At 54.0% G+C, this 20,442-nt stretch overlaps 8 protein-coding genes across 8 annotated transcripts; 3 read left to right on the forward strand and 5 right to left on the reverse strand.

Annotated features, from left to right (window-relative positions):
• Window positions 1–2,769: 2,769 nt before the first annotated feature.
• On the forward strand, window positions 2,770–4,659 carry RHO25_003016 (uncharacterized protein; the record flags this gene model as incomplete). The annotated part of the gene is made up of 7 exons (XM_023598546.2): window positions 2,770–2,856; window positions 3,001–3,087; window positions 3,169–3,232; window positions 3,295–3,560; window positions 3,608–3,891; window positions 3,954–4,478; window positions 4,530–4,659. The coding sequence occupies 7 exons, from the start codon at window positions 2,770–2,772 to the stop codon at window positions 4,657–4,659; spliced, it is 1,443 nt and encodes a 480-aa protein (XP_023456097.2).
• Window positions 4,660–5,720: 1,061 nt separating this feature from the next.
• CRP6 (40S ribosomal protein eS27) lies at window positions 5,721–6,197 on the forward strand (the record flags this gene model as incomplete). The annotated part of the gene is made up of 3 exons (XM_023598547.2): window positions 5,721–5,723; window positions 5,895–5,957; window positions 6,015–6,197. 3 exons carry the CDS (start codon window positions 5,721–5,723, stop codon window positions 6,195–6,197), a joined length of 249 nt encoding a protein of 82 aa, XP_023456096.1.
• A 1,395-nt stretch (window positions 6,198–7,592) lies between these two features.
• Window positions 7,593–9,912, reverse strand: RHO25_003018 (uncharacterized protein; the record flags this gene model as incomplete). Its single annotated transcript, XM_023598548.1, has 3 exons — window positions 7,593–8,264; window positions 8,322–9,737; window positions 9,829–9,912. 3 exons carry the CDS (start codon window positions 9,910–9,912, stop codon window positions 7,593–7,595), a joined length of 2,172 nt encoding a protein of 723 aa, XP_023456099.1.
• Window positions 9,913–10,638: 726 nt separating this feature from the next.
• On the reverse strand, window positions 10,639–13,538 carry RHO25_003019 (uncharacterized protein; the record flags this gene model as incomplete). The annotated part of the gene is made up of 5 exons (XM_023598549.2): window positions 10,639–11,497; window positions 11,551–11,794; window positions 11,847–12,200; window positions 12,254–12,897; window positions 12,949–13,538. 5 exons carry the CDS (start codon window positions 13,536–13,538, stop codon window positions 10,639–10,641), a joined length of 2,691 nt encoding a protein of 896 aa, XP_023456098.1.
• A 93-nt stretch (window positions 13,539–13,631) lies between these two features.
• Window positions 13,632–15,611, forward strand: RHO25_003020 (uncharacterized protein; the record flags this gene model as incomplete). The annotated part of the gene is made up of 1 exon (XM_023598550.1): window positions 13,632–15,611. One exon carries the CDS (start codon window positions 13,632–13,634, stop codon window positions 15,609–15,611), a length of 1,980 nt encoding a protein of 659 aa, XP_023456105.1.
• A 654-nt stretch (window positions 15,612–16,265) lies between these two features.
• RHO25_003021 (uncharacterized protein) lies at window positions 16,266–16,877 on the reverse strand (the record flags this gene model as incomplete). The annotated part of the gene is made up of 1 exon (XM_023598551.2): window positions 16,266–16,877. One exon carries the CDS (start codon window positions 16,875–16,877, stop codon window positions 16,266–16,268), a length of 612 nt encoding a protein of 203 aa, XP_023456104.2.
• Window positions 16,878–17,290: 413 nt separating this feature from the next.
• On the reverse strand, window positions 17,291–18,193 carry RHO25_003022 (uncharacterized protein; the record flags this gene model as incomplete). The annotated part of the gene is made up of 1 exon (XM_023598552.2): window positions 17,291–18,193. The coding sequence occupies one exon, from the start codon at window positions 18,191–18,193 to the stop codon at window positions 17,291–17,293; it is 903 nt and encodes a 300-aa protein (XP_023455246.2).
• A 524-nt stretch (window positions 18,194–18,717) lies between these two features.
• On the reverse strand, window positions 18,718–20,310 carry RHO25_003023 (uncharacterized protein; the record flags this gene model as incomplete). The annotated part of the gene is made up of 3 exons (XM_023598553.2): window positions 18,718–19,815; window positions 19,870–20,166; window positions 20,224–20,310. The coding sequence occupies 3 exons, from the start codon at window positions 20,308–20,310 to the stop codon at window positions 18,718–18,720; spliced, it is 1,482 nt and encodes a 493-aa protein (XP_023455318.1).
• Between the last annotated feature and the right edge of the window lie 132 nt (window positions 20,311–20,442).

Below are 20,442 nucleotides of genomic sequence, written 5' to 3' on the forward strand. Positions count from 1 at the left end.
TGCACGCAGGGCTGGGCAGAATGTTGCACGCAACGAAGCAAACAGCCGCCGAAGAAGTCCGGATGTGGAGCCCCGGCGGAAAGAGGGGTGGACTGTTCCCTCTCCCTACCACACGAGATGCTTTGGTTGGCGTTCCTCAATTGCTTTTCCTGCGCGTGTCCGTTGTGATCCCTTGCTGTTGGGACTGAGGTTTGCGCAGCCATAGGCTGGTGGTCGGCTGGCTGCTTGCTGCTGCTTGCGAAGGAAGGCTAACGCTGCTGGCGCCAGTACCTTGGGGGGTTCCGGTGTTACGGTAGAGGGAATCCACACATATGCAAGCCACGAGTTGCAGAAGTACAGGGAGTGTACTTTTGGTAGTGTAGCGCAGCAGGCAGAGGGGAGGGGATGCGGGATGTGGGTGGGATGCTTGGATGTCTCGTGTATTTTGTGATGGATCGCATTTTGGACGAGACTGTTTTCCGGCACGAGATACTGTTCGCATGTTCTGGACTGCAGCGGAGTAATTCTACAGGAGTGCAGTAGGGTGGAATTGCCCTTCATAGTTTGCGCTAGCGTGCGACTGTCGTTGTTAGATCGAGTCTACGAGATTTTGTGACGATGAAGAAGAAAGAGGATTCCCCGTTCGCTAATCGCCAATCGCTGGATTCTCACGTTTGATCGTCTCCGCTCACCCGCGTGCGATATGTGCTCCTTCCAGTTGGACGCCGAGGCTGACAGAGAGCTGGACTGTCACGCAGGACAGCAGTTGATGACAATGAGGCGTTTCATTTGCACGACAAGTGGCACTCGATGGGAATGCCTTTCGAATGCAATAGAAAACAAAGAAGTCGCCGTCTTCGACCCCCAGTGTCGGTGTTCGCTATGTGTGCGACACTGCGCCCCATAGCCCACTTCCCGGAACACATCGAAAGAGGCTCGTGTCGCATGAAGGACAAGAGGTTCCCACTCTCGTTGATCTCACTCTGATGATCGGCTGTTACAGAACGCAATGCTCCCTTGTGGCGTCGACGCCTGCAGCTGAGACTCGGAGCACTGGTTGGTACAGCTTGGTTCGCCGGAACAACCTGATGCAACCACCACCAAACGATAGCTTCCCGTGCTCTCACACAGAGGCACGCCTCTACGTTGCCCCTGCCGGCGCAGCTGCTCAATGCTCTACGCGGAGCCCCTGCTAGCTCGGTCTTGCCTTTCGAGAGTCGCGTTCGCTTGCTGACGTCCTGTTCGGGTCTGTGTCAAGCGCGAGCTGTTCGTTGGCTGCACTGAGTCGGGAGACTAGGGTCGCTGCTATGCACTTCGATTTGGAGGAGACACGGTGGTGGGTATGGAGGGAACGGGAACGCAATCGCCTCGTCCTCAATGCCTGTCCATCGCCGTGAACTGTGGATCTTTGCTTTCGCGCGCGCGCTCGGACGATGCATCTGACTACACGGTCCCCGGGAGGTGATCCACGCAGATGCTCTACGCTTCGATGGCGGAATGTCCTAGGGGCTGGCGATTTCCACAGAGATGAGACTAGGAGCATGATCTGATCTAATCGTGCCGTGTCTTGGGGTCTCGCAATGGACGCTTAGTGCAGTGCGTCAGTGCATCGTCGCTGCTTGCCCGAGTCGGGATATGCATTTGGTACCTGGCATGATCGATAGCACCTGTGTCCGGTGGTGGCGGCGCGCGAAGTAGGTCATCTGTGGGCTGTTGCGGCAAAGTGGATCTGCCATCTGGCGCGAGTTGCGATCTTCTGGGAACGTATATCTGCTGCTGCTGCAACGTCCGTGGTGTCGCTTCTGTGCTGTGGTTCTGCCGGCACCCTGGTCCATTCTCGAGGTTACTCTACAGCAAGGAAGAGGACGAAGTGCAGCACCCTTTGTCTCGTTGCATTCACCCACGCAGCAGCGCCGTCCGAGCCTCCGAGCAAGGCCTTCCAGTCCGGTGGTGCACTACAACTTGGGTCGCTGGTCGTCTGTCTGCCTTGGTGCTCGCCAGAGCTCTCTCTACGCATTCGTTCCATCTGGCCTGGCCGGGCTGCTTACCTATCTGTGATCTGGCTTCGCTTCATCAGACGACTGGAACTGGAACGACGCCTGCCGCTGCGGACACGTGCATGCTGGTGGATGCGCGATAACTGCTCTCACCCAGCGTCTGCGAGCCCGCGCTGGAAATAGTCGACCCTCTGCCGCCGCGCAGCCAGGAGAAGTCGACGGCGCCCAGAGTGCATAACGAGCTCCATTCCCTCATTCCACGGCGACACCGAGCTCGACGGATCGACATCCACTTGACAGCACAGCAACTCGCGTCGATATCAAAAAGACGAGCGAAAGTTTGTGCGCGTCCACTTGCCAGCGCGCGCGCCCCGCTCTGGCCCCGGGCAGAGACGAAAGCGTGCATTAGGTTCGCGGCGATCCTCCGTCGTCAGCGCGAGAAACGATGGAGCGGCAAGGGAGCGTCGCTACCGCGGCGTACCATGCCCACCAACACCCTCACCACCTGCACCACGCGCAGCACTATCATGACCAGCCATCGCTGGCGTATCGCCCTCTGCAGCTGTCGTTGCAGCACCTCGCTCCGCCGCAGCAACACCACCATCACCACCACCACCTGCTCCAGCAACAGCAGCAGCACCCAGCTCCCGCGTCCGTAGATCCGCAACCACAGCTCTCGTTAGTGGCCTCGGGCGCGGGCTACCCAAACTTCCGACACCATCATCCACCCACTCTCCCGCACCGCACCCGGCACCAGATCCGCCAGGAGCAGCAGCAGCAGCAGCGCCGCACCATGGCGTACGAGGCCGGCCACCAGATCTCCGACGACGAACTTGCGCAGCTCCAGAAGGCCAGCGAGGGCTACGAACCGCCCGTTTCCGTATGTTTCGTCGCCGTCCGTCGCTTCTGGCGTCATTTAGGGTTGCGGCGCGGGGCGACACGTTCGACAGCGCCATGACTTGGTTGACAACAGAAGCGAAGAACACCCTACGCATGGACCGTGTGTGCTGATGATCGTCTACAGGGGCCTTTGATCGGGCATCGACAACCAAGCACAGCCATCACCAGCGAATACGCCTCGGCTGATCCTGTATACCAGGCGAAGACGCAGGTACGATGCAACATATGCAGCGCGCGTCGCGACGCGTCAAAACGACGACGATGATGTGTGTATGCTGACATGTCCTGCTAGTCGCTGCCGCAAAAGTACTCCCACTACCGCACCGTTCGAGGCGATGGCAAGTGCGGATGGAGAGGTATGTTCGACGAAAGATGGCAGTCACGACACGGACTGGTGCTAAGGAGCCGTCTTTTCTAGCTGTGGCATTTGGCTACTATGAAGCACTTATTCATCATGGTGACTTGAACCGCTTTGGCATGGAGGAGGCTCGCCTCAAGTCGATTGCTCCTCTCATGACCCAAGCCGGCTTCAATCCCACCGTTATTGATGATTTCGCCGACGAAGCGTTCGACCTGCTGCGTGAGCTCGCCAACGCAATGGCCGAAGGCCTGGACGCTGGCGGTCTGCTCGTAGACAAGTTCAACGACGACGTGGTGCAGAACTACATCATCACCTACATGAGGGTAAGACTGCCGGCCGTGGTAGCGATACCTGCGCTTACACTTCGTAGTCTCTCACGGCAGCCTGGATGAAGAGCAAGGAGACGGAATACGCTCCTTGGTTGCTCGGGCAGACTGTCGAAAGCTATTGCCAGAATCAAGTCCTTCCCGTTAAGGCAGAGATCGACAATGTTGCCTTGAGCGCTCTCAAGGATGTCCTCCTGTCCCCAGCAGGCATCTTGCTCGAAGTGCTCTATCTCGACCGCAGCGAAGGCAGCGAAGTTACCATGCACAGGTTCGACCCAGTCGCGTCCGGAGGCTTCATACTCGGCAGTGTACGCTTACTTTACAGACCGTGAGTCGCGTGATGTCCCATCCTTTCTGCCTTGCAGCTGCGCAGTTGCTGACTTATTGCAGTGGCCACTATGATATACTGTACAAGCAAGAAGACCTCCCGGTGCCGCCTCCATCACCCGCTGCTGTGCCCACGTATTTGCAATATGGCTCTCAGACGTACTACGAACCGGCCGCCACCTTCAATGGCTCGGACTTCATGGCATTGTTACCTGGCATGTCGTACGCCAACCAGACTCCCTTCTGTGGCATGCCGTCCAGCTTTGACTCTTACGACTCGGCCTCGGACTTCAACTTCACTACCAACAGCAAAGCTCCTGTGACCACTTGCACACCAGCCGTTCCCACTCCATCTGCGCCGGCTCCTCAGCCGCACATGCAATCTCAGTCAATGTTCGCATCAGCGAGTCCACCAGTCCAGATGGTTCCACCAGCTTCTCAGCTCGCACATGACATGGTGGTACGGAACGTTCCTCAGTTCAACCACTCTGATTTTGGTGGTGGGCCATTCCGCCCTTCAGCGTGGCAGTTCGATTCCGAGTTCGTGTCACAATCGCAGATGCCGTTCCAGACCTCGATCTTCAGGAAGTATGTAACACCAAGATCCCACGCGATTGACCCCGCTAACCTCTGCCAAAGCTCCCCATTCAACCAGGCTCACTTCCAGAATCCGGATTTCCAGCCCGAGCAATGGGATCCTGAAGGCGAATATGCCACGGCAAGCAGCAGCAGCAGCAGCAAGAGTTCGCGACACAAGAATAGCGGATGACCGTCAGCCGTGTAACGACGAACAAGGAAGTCGACAGTATTGGTCCCAATTTCCAAGATGCCTTCTCCGCTCGTGTGCGTGCGCCTTGGGACCTGGGTACGTACCAGGTGTCACGAGAGTCACACGGCCACGGCGGGAGTGTGCATTAGCTCTCATCTCTTCACCAACAAAACCACCGACCGACCTGCGACGCTCCTTACCCTCACGACCGGTTGACGACGGCTTACGACCTAAGACTTATCACCTCAGGGTAACCTAGCAAGCAGGATTCTAGACTCCACAGCATATCTTCCTCTCCATATGGGATACTCTTTGATCTAATACAGTGCATGGAGCCCAGCGTTTGCCGCACGCAGTCACACTTGCGACGATTGGTCATTGCGAGAGCGACCGCTTGCTATTGGCCGGCTCACGTTGGGCTCACGAGCATTTTGATTTGAACGCGCATCAGATTGTAGCATTTAGCGATGGCGATGGGGATGTGCCGCGGGGCATACGGGTAGTGGCATGAAGACGACAGACAGGTATCAGGGCCTGCAGTGAGTTTGGAACTTTTCGGTATTGATTGTCTTGTATTCCGCCACACTATGGCGATGAAGTATTCAAAAGTATAGCTAGATTGCAAGACTTAATCACAACCACACTCATTCGGCGAGTTGCATGCGAATGCACTTGCACTCTTGGCAGCTGTCTGTCCTCGTTCCGCGAACACGCTACCCTTTCCTCTGCGATACGTGGATGCCCGAGAATATGATACACTCGTAGAGTCCGGTGTCAATGACTCCGCGTCTAAGACTCACTGTAGAATGTTCTTGACTCATTCGCCACTCGAAAGTGCGAAGCGTGTGTGGTAGAAAGTGGCGAGTCACGTGCCGAGAGCAGAAGTGCCAAGCACACCACTAGCGTATTTTCATCGCTCACACAAATTCAGATCGCCTCCGCACCGCCCTTGACAAGCACATCGCTGCGCACGACACCAGTCCATCGCCAATACACGAACCACCAAGCGGACGCATCATCCCGATACCAAAGGACAATACTATCGCGCAAATACCGCCAACATGGTAGGTCGAACACCTGTGGAGGACGAGTGGCGAACGCACCCGAGCTCGAAGCACACGACAGCCGAAATGGTCGGCAACGGGCACGTAAAGAGGTGGATATGCATTGGGTCGTTGTCAATGGAAGGGAAATAGGACAATGAAGCATGCGGAGGCTGACACGGTCACCCACAGGTTCTCGCAGTCGATCTTCTGAACCCAACCCCTCAGGCTGAGGCCCGCAAGCACAAGCTGAAGGTACATTATCACCACTCTCTGCGCCTGCACCATCGCAGCCACTAACCCGCCCTTCAGACTCTTGTCCCAGGCCCACGCTCATTCTTCATGGACGTCAAGTGCCCTGGCTGCTTCACCATCACCACCGTCTTTTCGCACGCACAAACCGTCGTTGTCTGCGCCGGCTGCTCGCAGGTCCTCTGCCAACCAACTGGTGGCAAGGCCCGTCTTACCGAGGGCTGCTCTTTCCGGAGAAAGTAGACGATACGTTACACCGACCATGATGACCGCGATGGAATGAGGACGAGTGAGGGGCTGCAAAACGAATATTTGTGCGATGAAGGAGAGATGGATGAATCTCATCGAGGATACCTCATTTTTGGGACAGGCTGAGTGTAGTTGTAGCTACACTTAGCGAGTAACAAGAAACACACCACAAAAAGCAGAGCGGCCCGCGCCCGAGTTCTACCCAGAGACCATCATTCCACCGAATCAACCTTTCCGACCATCCTGGAACATACACCTGTTTGATATGCGTACGACTATGGCTGCCGTTGGACGTGGGAAAGGCGTTTCTTCTTACCTGTTTTTTCATCTGGAGTTGCCAAAAAGCGAAAGCATCCGAAGATGAGACGCATGTTCTCACAGCGAGTCTCAAGGCGAGGACCTAGACAGGCATGTGCATCGAGGAAGTCCTACCTTTGCTGTAGCAGCACGGGAGTTTTTCTGCAACAGTAACAAATGGGACAGCGAAAAAGACATTCAAATCACCTCACTGTGCTGACGACCCCTCATATTGTATGACGCCTTGTGTGATGATGTCACGTGCTCATGGCCTCGGTTGCCCCCAGCGATGGTGACCATATACATTTATTCGCTGATATAACACGCCGTTATCCAGTTATTCACAGCAGTCAAATATTCGCACCTCCCTCCTCGGCTGAACATCCTCACTGACAAGAAGCGAGGTAACAGACCAGCCTTCGATCGCGACTCAGGTCTGAAGTGGAGCTATACAGCCTTGCTCTTCATGGGACCGCAAACCACAATGCCAGAGACCGAGATAAGCAGAACTCGAAATGTTATTCTCCCGGGCGGTCGGGATGATATATGCAATCTAGTCGTGCACCTAGACTGCACATCGTCTGACGAAGAACAGAAGCTCGACTTAGCTATGTCAGCAAGACGGGCACAGATTTCTGGCATGGCTGGAACTGCGCTTTCATTCAACGGGAGGCATACCTTGGACCATGTGACGTGAAGCAGTCCAATATGTGATACTATACAGCGAAATCAACATGATTGGAAGTAAGTGTTTACACTCATCGTTTCGCTGCTAGACTTTGCAACACCTCAGGCACCATGTCCCAGGCATGCACAGAAGGAGCAGGAGCGGAGCAGAGCCACGATCAATCTAGCATCGTGAGCGCAGTGAACAGTGCGAAACGAGATGATGTTGCTGCATGTTCTTCTCTCATTGACTTCGTAAGGATCGTGACGCGGAAACTGAAAATCCGCTCCCATGTTCCCGTGCTTGCGATCGCGCATCATAGCCTCAGTCCACGTTCAGCTCTTCTCAAGGAAGCAAAGAGCCAAGAACAAAGTCCCACGCGAAATGTTCACGCCGTATCATACCGCGACCTCCAAATCCGATCTTCAATCATCGTCATCCCCACCGAACAATGCCCCTAGTCCCATTCGATCCCTTAATCTAGTCCTCCTCGCCTCCCTAGCCGAACCATTCGTACTGCCATAGTACCTCTGATCATGCACCAGTTGTGCCGTGACCCGACTGCCCATCGGCGCGTTTCCCAGAGTCTCCGCCTTGTCGTACGCCTCTCCAGTCTGCAACTCCGTCTCATCCTCAGGAGCACACTCATCGGTATCTTGCCCATCGTTCCACGAGTGCACAGTACATGTTCCCAGGCCATGATCCCACCCATTCCAACTCGTGGCCGCGATCACGGGTGCTGAAGGGTGCCAACTGGCGTCGCGTACAATGGTCTTCCACACGCCGCCTTGACCGTAGTAATCGAATCGGTCAACGAATCGTTCGTCGCTGACGGGCCGGGAGTTCTTCGTCGCGGCGAGGACATTGATGGTTCCGGCTGTGGTGCCGTCGAGGTTCCAGACATAGATCTTGCCATCGTGAGAGCCGCTGTAGATGTAGCGGCCGTCAGTCGAGGAGGCGGGTGAGAAGTGGCAGCGGATCAGAGTCTTGAGCACGCGATGACCTCGGAATGTTACTAGTGAGCAGTCGTAGGGGTGCGGTGTGTGGTCGTCAGTGTCGTAAGGTGAAAAGCGGTAGTCAAAGTTGGTTGTGTAGTCCTGTAGGAGTCAGCAGGCTGCACATCATGTTTTGTCGGAATCGTCAAATCTGCTCACCTGTGGATTCACTCGCTCGCCAACGTCCGTCGAAACCATCTTCCTCAGATCCCACAGCTTACAAGTCTGATCCTTGCCGTTCGAGATAACATATCTCCCATCACCTTTGCTGTCGATATATGTAATACCTTCCGTGTGACCCAAGAACATACCCGCCGGTCTCATACTTGCCAATGATCTCCGGTCCCAGACTTTCAGGGTGGTGTCATCAGACCCAGAGTACAAGATATGCGGACTCATCTTGTCACCGAAGCACACCGCATTCACGTCGTCCTGATGACCAGGTATTCGCAAGATGCTCCGGCGCGCTTCCAGATCGTAGACGTACACTGACTGATCCGACGTCCCTGCCACAATTTCACTGCCATCTCCACTGAATCGCAGCGACCAAATTCCGAAATGGCCACGATGCCTCCCATAACCAGGGCCTCCGGCACCACTCCCCAGATCTGAGAAGTCCAGCAACTGAGGCTCAGATTGATCTCCCTGCTCCGTCCTGGCTAAGCAGATTTGACTTCGAATACTGCTATACGCCAACAGCTTGTTGTCTGGACTCAAACTGGCATCTGTGATCGTCCACTGGCCTCCGTAATAGTGTACCGTCTTGTAGTACTTCCAGTCATACGGATTCGAAGTGTCATACATGCGCACCTTGAAATCCTGCCCGCAAGCAAAGAAGAAACTTCCATCTTCAGAGAACTGGCCGGAGTAACAGCGCGCATTCAAGTTAATGATCAAGTCCGCCTTCGAGCCCGGAATGAGGTCTTGCGATGCAAGATTGGAGAGGACCTTGGCGCGACCGCGGTTTTCGACTCCAAGTTCGCGATCCAGCATTCGATAGGCGAGTTTGCGTTTGTGGCGACGAACGTCTTGGTTGAGAGGAAGGCCGCAAGATGTATGCCGACAGCGGTCGTTGTTGCCGAATGTACCGCTTTGCATCAATTTTGCGCCTTCTTCCGAGGGAATAGGTGGATAGCGGTCGCCGACTACAGCTCTGCGAGCTGGTCTTCGTCTTCGTGCGCCGTATGGACTGTACTCATCGTCGTCTTCGTCATCATCATCGAGCATAACGTGTCGTCCCGCGCCTTGTGACCTTGTCGTGATGCCGCTGTGCTGGAATATCCCACGTAGCCCAGCATGGCTCAGTAATTGTAACAGCTGGGCCTGTGTCATATTGATCGTGCGTGTCTGTCTCGCTGGGGCTGGCTGCGGTGTTTGTGAACCCTCGGCTCCTTCACCTGCATCCTCATCTTCCTCTCCATCGTCACCGCCTTCCTCTTCCTCGTCTACCGCGAACGAGATCTCTTCACCATCTTCATCTAGCAAGGTACCCTCCTCCGCATCGAAGTAGATCGTCTGGCCGCCCTCCACATCGTCCTCGTCATCGGCTGAAGGTGTGGGTTCGTCACTTGCAAGCTAGAACGAATATCAGTCTTCTGCGTTGTGCAACTTGACCATTTTGGCTTCATATGTCCATTGGCCACCCAATCGCAATCGGTATATCTACCTCGTAATCCATGTCGTCATCCACATCTTCCGACTGCGTCTCCCACGACTCTGCTGGCGAGAAGGCGTCTCTTGAAGTTGACATGGTCGCGGCCCCGGTTCACTACAGGTGCAGAGAATGGTTAGCAGCTGCCCAAGAAGCGTGAGTCCTATGTGCGATGCGGCGAGAAGGCGATGTTGCTCGAGCTACTACGGCTAACTAGCGTTCGGACTTAACGATGCTTTTGCCGAAAGCTGAGGTCAGGATCATTCTCCCACCTCACTCTGTGAATCTCATTGCGTTCTGCCATCCTGTGATCTTCTGTGTGGACTTCTGGCCGAGATCGAACATCATATCAAAAAGTACTCATATCTGCGGGACTCAATCAGGCCGGACATCAAGACTGGCACTCATGTTCGTTCGCAAACAAGCCATTTGCAGGCCACGTGAAGCACGTCAGCATCCGCTCCGATCACTAAACAACGCCTGTTCCAAGCGCCGGCTTGGTCATTGAACAGCCCTCATTCCAATCGCAACAATATTTGTCTCCATGCAATCGTGATGGAACCCGATGTGAAATGTCACAGATAAATGCCAAGCACTTCTTTGTTTCACGCAATGAAAAGGGAAAGGACGAATGGAGAAAGGCAGCACTTGGAGCTCGATGTCTCAAGGTCAAGATGAGGGGACCAGGCCATTTTGCTCCAATACACGGCAATTCTTGTTCAAAGTCCCTTCATCCTGCTCCCCGTGACTTCGTACACTCTCTAGCAGCCAGCCGAACCGAGTCATATTTATGGTTCCGCCTGATCAACAGAGCAAGGCCATGCCTCACGAATGGCTCACAGTCTCATCCCACTCCGCTCTCATCCGAGCTAGGCTGTCAAACATCTTTTCTGCCAATGTTCGTGCCGTCTCATCGCCACTCCACTCCGCGAGCCTCATCTTCATAACCAAACATTCCATCTGCGAATCCACAGCCTGCAGTCCCTCAAAGACTTCCCTTCCACGTTCGATACACTCCTCCGCCCTCCTCATCAATCGTTTTTGCTCGTTTTTAATCGCTGTCTTTGCCGAAGCGGAAGGCTCTGCTTCACTGATATCTCCATCATGCAACCGCTCAAGCCTCTCTCCACTCATCGCCATGCCGCCCGATGCCGTCCTTCCCTCCTGACACCTCCCCGCTGATCCCACGCAACTCTCTCCCAACGCAACCCACATCCTCGCCACGAGCGCCGCATCCCCACCCTCCAGCGCCAACGGCAGACTCGCTTCGTACAGTCTCCTTGCGGCAGCAACCTCCGAGACCTCGATGAGAATCCTACCCAGCACACAGAGCCCTTCTAGCATCACGGGCACAAGGAGGTGGCGCTCGGCTGTGGCTGTGGCTCGAAGGCAAAGACTAAACCCTTTGGACGCTCGTCCTGCGAGAGCGAAGATTCGGGCCTTCTGGACGAGATAATGGAGGCGATGGGCAAGGTTGGAGTTGTCGTGTTGTTTGTCAGATGCAGATGTAGAGCGACTGGAGGCCAGATGGGAAGCCACCTTCTCCATTGCAGTGGGATAGTCTCTTCGCGAGACATGGTATTCGATTTCGAGAGTGTAGAATTCGTTGCAGAGTTCGGGATCTGCGGACGAGAGCAAGGGTCGGAGTTGATTGAGGTAGTACGATGATGGTTCGTGGGTTCCACTGGAGCAGGTGGAAGTTAGAGGGGTCATGCAGTTCAAATCCTCAAGACATACCGGTGAATCGACTGCCGAAGATGTATCAGTGCTGAGAAGGTTGTCAATCGTGTTTCGGCCTTCAGAATTCCCCTGACTGTGCTGGAGATGGAGGCGAGTTGCTCAAGAGCTTCTGAGTAATGACCATGGTGGGCCTTGAGTAATGCTGAGCGACAGGTCGAGCGTACGCGGTCGTTCACTGGACAGTGTGGCTGGTGTACGGTGTTGCCGAGCTCGTACTGTCGATTACCCAGGTGCGATTGACCTTGTTAATGTCAGCATTTACTTTGCCATAGTGATGAAAGTGGCTTGCATACCTAAGCGATCGAGACACGAGCCGTAGAACAGGGACGCAGCTGGAGCGAGCGATCTTAGATCGTGTTGAACACTGAGGTAGAGCGCCTGGAGAGCATGCTCTTGTGCTTTGTTGGCGTTGCCGCCATTTGAGAGCTCCAGTCGGCCTTCCTCAAGGAGAGTGCTACTCAATAGCAGCCAGTTTTTGCTGTCTCGGGCTTTGGTTTTGAGAAAGGCAATCTCATCATTCTCGCCTCCTCCGACAACGCCCGCGATAGAAGCATATGCTCCTACACCTTTGCCAGGATGGGCATGACGAAGATATAGCAGCCATGAGAGGGCGAAATTCAGACACGCGGAGTCCTGGTTCTCTCGTGCTGTAGCTCGTTAGCTCCTACTCTTCTACATAGAGAAACTTGAAGAGGCCTACCTGTCGCAATGCACTCATTCATGGCGTCTACGCTCTCATCCCAGCACTCGAATTCAGCATGCAATACACTCAGGTGAAGTAGTGCATACTGGTAGTAGACTCTCAAGTTCACGTTGTCCCCTGCTCCACTGCTACTCCTCGCTGCAAGACTGTAATCGAAGTAGCGATGCAGACTCTCCAATGCCATGGTGTACTGGCCAGCTTTGCTATGTTCGAAGAAGGCCATGAAGAAGTGCATACTCTGAGTACTGGCACTGGTTGCAGACAGCTCATCGACCCATGTTGTGAGCTTGGCCTTGACATCGTCGGGAACTCTGGTGCCGAACTGTTGTAGTTGGCGAATCGCATATGTGAGGAGGAGGTCAGCGTCAATAGCTGCTGAAGCGCTGGGGCTAGTGTCGGAGTGGGAGAGGCGAGCCGCGAAGTCAGCATTTGTTTCCTCGTTGTTGGCAAATTTCAAGTCATCCAATTGTTGAGCATGGTCAGGCCAGAATCTCGCAAAGTCGCCCCAGCTTGGAGCTCTCCATGCTTCAAACGACTTCCACAGAGCTTGAACGTCGCCAAATTGCAAGCGTGTGAATTCGACATAGCAGCGGCGAATGAACTGGCCTAGTGGACTGGCTGGGGTGACTGGATTTTGGTAGCTGCATCATATTAGCCATAAGAGAAAACTATTAGGGATCGATAGATCGTACCTGACATCTGTGACGGCGTTTGTTGTTGGCACGCTCCCTTGTCTGAGTTCGGTGATGAGGTGGCCCAAGGAATCAAGGCCATCCAAGTGATTCCAGATGGCAGCCACAAATATATTCCAGGCGGGCTGTCCTGGGAGGGAGGCTGATTGCCATTGCTTTAATTGCAATTGGAAGACGGAAATGTCGGAAGCGAAGAAGTCCTTCTTCTCATCGACGAGTTGGGCACTCTGATCGGCGGTGTATACAGTGTGCTTGGCGATGAATTCGAGGATGTTGATGGTATCTTTGGCGCCGAAGTTGTACCCCGATTTGTATAGGCGGATGAGGACCAGCAGTCCGATGCGTGAAGGGGTCAAGTAGCGGGGCATTGTTGCGCACGCCGTGTGGCCAGCATGGTCTTTGGCTTGGCGTTGGTGAAGTGAAGACGCTGTGCGGGAATGATGTCCCCAATCGACTTCGAGTGTGTGCTTTGAACAAGTCGATTCACTTCGCTGTCGTCGTGTGTTTTTCTTTCTGCTGATGTCGTTGCTGCCTCCATCACCTGCCGTCGCGTCGTGGACGCGTCGCGACTTTGGCTTCGCTTTCCGCATCGAGCTGCGCCACACGTCATCGCAGCGGCTCGCCGGTCCTTACGCGACATTAATACGTCCATCGCCAGACAACGATGAGCGACGTCGCTCACGATGCGGCTGACTACGTGGAATGTCAATGGCATCCGCAACCCCTTCTCCTACCCGCCATGGAACACCAATCGCTCCTATTCGGCCATGTTTGATATCCTCGAGGCCGACATTGTGGTCATGCAAGAGCTCAAGATCCAGCGTCGCGATGTGCGCGATGATATGGTGCTGGTAGACGGCTGGGACTGCTACTTCTCCCTCCCGAAGCACAAGAAGGGGTACTCAGGCGTCGGCATCTACACCCGCAATGCGACGTGTGCACCTATTAGAGCAGAGGAGGGCGTTCTGGGCGTCCTGCCAAGCAGTAATGGGACACCATACCGAGAATTGCCAGAAAATGAGGCCATTGGAGGCTATCTGAATACAGAGCAATATGCAGAACTATGGGAGCTAGGAGGCGAGGATCCTGCCGGGCTTGATGCAGAAGGACGATGTGTGGTGTTGGAGTTTCCTGCATTCGTGCTATTTGGCGTATATAGCCCGGCCAACAGTAACGGCCTGAGGGATGGGTTCCGATATGGTTTCCTGTGTGCTCTGGACTATCGAATACGGAATTTGATCAAGAGCGGAAAGAACGTCGTCCTCGTAGGAGACTTGAATGTCACAAGACACGAAAACGACAGCGCATGTACGTTGGAAGAGATCAGAAAGAAGCAGGCTACGAGGGAAGAATTTCTGTCTGGGCCGAATAGACGCATCTTCAATCAGCTCTTGCTGGGAGGCGAAGTGCTGGGCCAGAGAGATGAAGGAAGAGAGACGGCAGTATTATGGGACACGACAAGAGCCTTTCACCCTGATAGAAAAGGCATGTACACACACTGGGACACAAAGATCAATGCGCGACCTGGCAACTACGGCAGCAGGATTGACTTCATACTTGTAGCTGAGGCAATGAAGGGCTGGATAAAAGAAGGCAATATACAGGAAGGCTTGCTGGGCAGCGACCACTGTCCCGTGTATGTGGTATTCCACGACAAAATCGAGACGCAGGAAGGCGACATTGATCTTGTGGATATTATGAACCCACCCGGCGTCTTTCAGCATGGGAAACGGGAGCAAGAATGGAAGCTTGCACTGACGCCAGGTTTCTCTGCCAAACGCATGCCGGAGTTCGACAAGCGACGCACGATCAAGAGCATGTTTGCAGCACCAGCGTTGGAGAAATTGCAATCGTCGCAGGAAGAACCAGCGCCACACTCAGGTCTGACGACTGTAACGAATGGCACCGACGATCAAGCTGCGTCAAATATAACGCAAGAGCAGCTGCCACCCTCCACAGCATCTCCAGTAAAGAGAAAAGCCCCGACAGCCCCTCTCGCGAAAGAGCCTTCAACCAAACGTCAGAAGTCCGATGCGAAGATGGCAGCATCCAAAGGTCAACAGAGCTTAAAAGGATACTTTCAATCGAAGATTCCGCCTCCCAAGCCTAACGACCCATCTCCAGAGAAGCAGTCTGACACTCCAGCCAGCAATAATACCGACAGCGACGATGACCCTGACCTCCAGCGTGCTATAGCCGCCTCAAATGCTCTGCATACTCAACTCTCCCAGTCCAACAAGACCTCGAACACTGCATCTCCTGCCAAAGACCCCTCCACCCCTGAGCCCACCGAGCCTCCCGACCCTAGCGCAGACCACGAGATTTCTCCTCGCTCATTCTCTCAACAGCTTGCTTCCGCCGAGCGTACCCAGAAGTCCTGGTCTTCCTTGTTCAGCAAACCCGTCGCACCTCTCTGCGAGGGGCACAATGAGCCTTGCAAAAGCATGCTCACCAAAAAGAAAGGCTACAATCAAGGACGAAGTTTCTGGATGTGCGCGAGGCCACTGGGACCGAGTGGAGAGAAGGATCGCACGCCAGGTAGTCAGTGGAGGTGCGCTACATTCATTTGGTGCAGTGACTGGCAGAATGGAAGGGTTCACTCGAATAGTAAGAACGAAGATGGCGATGGGGAGGCAAGTCCTTTTAAGGGGGGAACAAGCTGATCCGATGCGACAATTGGAACAGAACTGGAACAGTTTGGTCATGAGCATTGTTTCCATAATTATGATACCCATTTGTAAGCTTTGATCTGCCAACGAGTGGCGTAAAAGAAACCTGTTCACGTGTACTGCCCATTCGGGCGTTCTATCCATCCTTTGCTTCTCTTCTCCTTTCGAAGGTAGAACCGGACTTCTCATGTTTTCTCCATGGATTAATGAGGGTTGGTGTGGGTGGACAAAGAGCACTGGAGGGATGTCTTGGGCACTATGAGTGGGGTCGGGACTACGTGCTCCTCCATTTACGTTGGTGGTAGTGTTCCAAACGTGATCGATCTGCACGGAAATCGAGTCTCCCCAGTCATTGTTGGTAGTGACAGCGGTGGCCGCAGACTCGACCTCGAGTACGAGTATTGTTATGTCGCCCATCTTTGGGCCTTGTCGTGCTGTCTGTCTCTCCTCCACCAGATTACGCTGGGAGTGCTCTATGTCGCCGAATTGTTGGGGATGGATTTGATTGTCGAGGCTAGCTTCGACGCAAAGAAGAATGGGAAGCAAATTTCAGATGCCATTCAGCCGACTGTTTCCTGTGTCATACTTTGGCATCCACCCCATCGAGCCTCTGTACAACATTCCTTTTCGCAAACTCCTTCGAGCAGCCTACTCGTTGGGTTCGATCTTCGGCAAAGCCTCTCCTAAACCCTGCAAATGAAACATCTTTCTCTTCTCCCTCTTCCTCTGCTTCTTCCTCGACGCCTTCTGCCGCTGCACGCGCTCGCCTTGCTGATGCTTTCCCTGTACCAGCTTGTTCTCAGCGGAACCGGCATGCTCTTCCTTCCACCGATTCAAAACCCTCGTCCGCTTCTTCCCCTTCGTGAAAAGACCCCGCAGATCCGCCATATTTCCATACTTCCTCATGGCCGGCGCTCTCAACCTCTTGTACACTTTCTGGATCTCCCGAACTGGATTCAGCGCCTGGAAGACCTCGTGGTTTGGATTCAAGAAGGCTAGGACAGCGGTCCAGAATTCGGCTTGGTCCGAGAGATTGCAACACTCGGGATTTTGGAAAACGGTGATGATGGCCGCCATGAACTCGTCGATTTCGGCGCTCCAGGAAAAGAGATCTGGCGCAGAGGGTTCGGGGACTGATGCTGCCTGATCAGAGCTGCCCACCGAGATGTCGATTGCCATGAGTTGATCAATCTCAGAGTCCTCGAGGTTGTGAGTTTGCATCGCGCGCTCCAGATCTTGGAATGATACTTGCTGCGCCATGTTGTGATGCCTTGCGGCCCGTCGAGCAAAGGTGGTGGAAGCCGCAAGTTTAGTACTTGGATGGGCGTTGACGTGTGCGTAAAGTATAGTAGGCAAGATGGGTGCAACCATCATGCTTTTGACGGGCCGACACGCTCGGTTATCAAAATGCCATTCACCATTCACCATTCACTTTCTGCACGGTCCCGTGACGTGGCGAATGTTGTCCTTACAAAACTTCGAGTCGAGTAGTTCCGCCCGTCCGTGTCGCTCAAGCTGCACTGGTGGACTGCTGAGGTTGAAGTAATGGTCCAAGTGGGGCATTTGAGCATCGCCGGGTAAGTTTGCTGCACGAGCTCCTCAAGTACCGCTTTGGTCGCACGACCCAAGCTCAACATCTCAGGTCGCACTATCATTCCATCACTTACTCCACCTCATATCAAAATCCTCTCTGGCTCGCCCTTCTTCTTTCTTGGCTCGATCTCGTCCATCATACCGCGAGACTCCTCCTCTTCCGGCTCCATGCTCAAATCAAACCCAGTCTCTTCCAATCCAGCCTTCCTTTCCGGTGGGCGATTAGTCGCATAGATATCCGCAATCTTCAGTTCGAACGGGCCCGGCACTCTGTCGATGAGACTGATTCCCACGCTTCTCACTTTCGTGCTCATCATCTCCTTCTGCGGCTCCACCACCTGCCCATAATTCGTCCTGACAAATGCACTGAACGGAATCGTGACCGTCTCCCACTCCCCAGGGCTATGACTCGGCAACAGATGCTGATGCAAGTCCGTGGGTACAATACTCTCTGTCTGGAAGTTGACAAAATACTTCCTTCCGTCGCTCTTAATCCGCAGTGCCAAATACGAATAAGGTGATAGGTCCCATAGCAATTTGCCAAACAGACTCATGCCTCGATCTCTCGTTCTGAACCCGGCATATCCACTTCTCTGGATCTGTGGCCGATTCGGTGGTAGTTCCGTGCTTATGCTGCCCTGAAATACCGCATGACTCGGCTCTTTCCCATCCTCACTCACAATCACACCTCCCTTCTTCATGTCACTTCCTTCTCCGGCTGTCCTTTCTATGTGCGCCGCTCCATCAACATATGATAGACTAGCTTTAGAGAATCCTCCCACATCGGAGTCACACATGATTTTGCATCGTTCGGGTGAAAGGTTCTCGTCGAATTTGATGAGCGGGAAGGGTTTAATCGGGATGTGAAGACCTTCCATCTTAACAGCGAATTTAGCTTGGCGCCTAAGTTCCTCCATGCTGCGACGAAAGAAGCCCGGGTAGCCTCCACTGCCCGCTGAGCGGAGGGCGGGGGTCGCGAACATGGTGGGTTTGTGATGTGCTGGCGGGCAGATGGCGGGAGTGGCGGGCGCCTGCCACTGCAACGAGTGTGGTGTACGTGCTCGTTCTGGGCGACCGAGGAGTCGATTTGAAATTCAGTGAGACTTCAACGCACTTCAGACGGGCAGGAGGTCGTATGCAATGTGTACAGTGTGAGAGTGGGAGGAACATTGAAGTCTCGCAATGGTGAGGTCAGAGATGGCCGAGCTCGCCGCAACAGCTTCGACAGGGACCGGACCAAATTCCGATGAGCAGAGTCGCATTTGACCAGAGGTCTGGCCTTAGCTCGAGATGCTATGAGCGAGACACTCACAAGCTAGCAATGCATGATGGGCTCTGATAGAGTATTGGCATATCGTTAGCTATCGTGCATACAACACTACAGCCAGATCTGTGCAAACACACACAACGCCTATGCGCGGACGTTCCATCATATCGGCGATGTGTCGCATCAAATGCCGTACCTATGATACAGTTCTTCCCTCGTGCGTTCTCATCCTATCAGCCCTCACGAGGCCTTCACGCTCTTCGGCTGAATCCTCGCCATCATCTCTTCCTTCGTGATGAGATGATCGATTCTCTCCAAGAGACCTAGCAAACTCTTCATGTTGCCGCTCCATTCGTTCAGCACCTCGTCTGCGTCCCGCTTCTTCTCGAAGCTAACAATCTGTGCTGGTCGATCGATTCGTGCATAGATCGTCTTGCTGGTGACAAGATCTGAGATGTATTTCTCAGTCTCCTCCGCTGGCAGATCGAGTAGCTCTGTGAGCCGTGAGAAGTGCACGCGAGTGTAGTACTTCGCGATGACACGAACGTTGTGCTCAATGACACGCTTGCGGAAGTCAAGCCAGCGCTGATTTGCCTTGGGATCCTTCTTCGGATCCGATTTGGCCGCTGAGAAGATGTCGGTGCTTGTGAGCTGCTTGCCAAAGTTGGTCTCGATCGCCGGCCAGCGCATGAGTTCGTGAGTTGTAAAGAGCTTGAGAAGTTCCGCTTCTTGTGGACAAGATGTTGCAATTCGTGAGTCTTGCGCGATGCGATGTAGTAGATCAGACTGTTCGTTGTCGTATGGTGCCAGAAGGATGAAGTAGACCACGCGCTGCAGAGCTGCGCGAAGTCTGTCTGGGTCGTCCTCCACAGCCTCAGTGTCCAACACTGACCGATAGTGCTTGCAAGCCTCCAGGTACTTGTCGTCGTGCTTGGTGAGTGTGATCTGTTGTTCGTAGAAGCGCAACTTCAGGTCTGTGACATCGTCGTCAATAGGCTCTTCCACTTCTCCCGCGCTGACCTCCGCAGCGAGGCGCTTCTTCTCCTCTCTCTCCTTCTTCTCCTTCTCAATCTGCTCTTCTGTCTTCTTTGGCTTTCGTGCAAAGTAGCGTGTGCTAATCTTGCGCGACAGGATGCCCGCCTGTGTCCAATCTCCATCTTCAATGCAGAGTGACACCTGATCGAGGATGAACTCATTCTTCTCTCGCCTCGTCATCGATCCAAAAGTCTCGACCTGCAACTCGCATAATGTGTCCTTGGCGGCAGTGACCTTGCCCTGTGTGTGTTGGATGTTCGACAGGATGCGTGTCACACGAGCTCGCTCAACCTCGACGAAGATCTGCAGCCCTAGTCAGTATCCTATTGCGAGTCACTTGTACCAACTGCATCTCACCTTGCCCTCTGTGACGGCGCGGAGCGTCTCAATCACGCTCAGCTTCACTTCCAAGTTCGGTGTGTCATCCAGAAAGCCCATGACCACTTGGACCATCTTTGAGATGGCTTGCTTGAGTTGTCCATGCTTCTTACTCAGCAACTGCACTTGCTCATTCAGCAGACTCCAATCGCCAGACTCCTTTGATATTGTGACGATGGCGACGATCAGGCGCGATGTGGAGGGAAGATCGGAAGATTGCCGCGTCTGCTTCTCCAAGCTGAGCAACTTGTCGATGGCTTGCTGTGTTTGGCCATCCTGTGTGTCGATGTCAGTCTTCTAAAGCATCAAGCCCATTACGAATATGTATCCCACCTTGGCGATCTTTTCAGCCTCGGGAAGAAGAGCATCGACTTCTTTCGTATAGTCCTTGTCGGCCTTCAAGATGCTGCCGTCAGACATCTTGTGCCGTGTTCCCGGTTGTCGAGTGGCTGCTACCGCTTAAAGCTATCTCGATCGCAGTTTAGGCAATGTGGCACGGAAGTTTCGAGGGCAAAGTCGGATACGTGGAGCTGAGGCTGGTAGTTGATGGCG

The sequence above is a fragment of the Cercospora beticola genome, chromosome 2 (genome assembly GCF_033473495.1).
Source record: "Cercospora beticola chromosome 2, complete sequence".
Taxonomy (NCBI): domain Eukaryota; kingdom Fungi; phylum Ascomycota; class Dothideomycetes; order Mycosphaerellales; family Mycosphaerellaceae; genus Cercospora; species Cercospora beticola.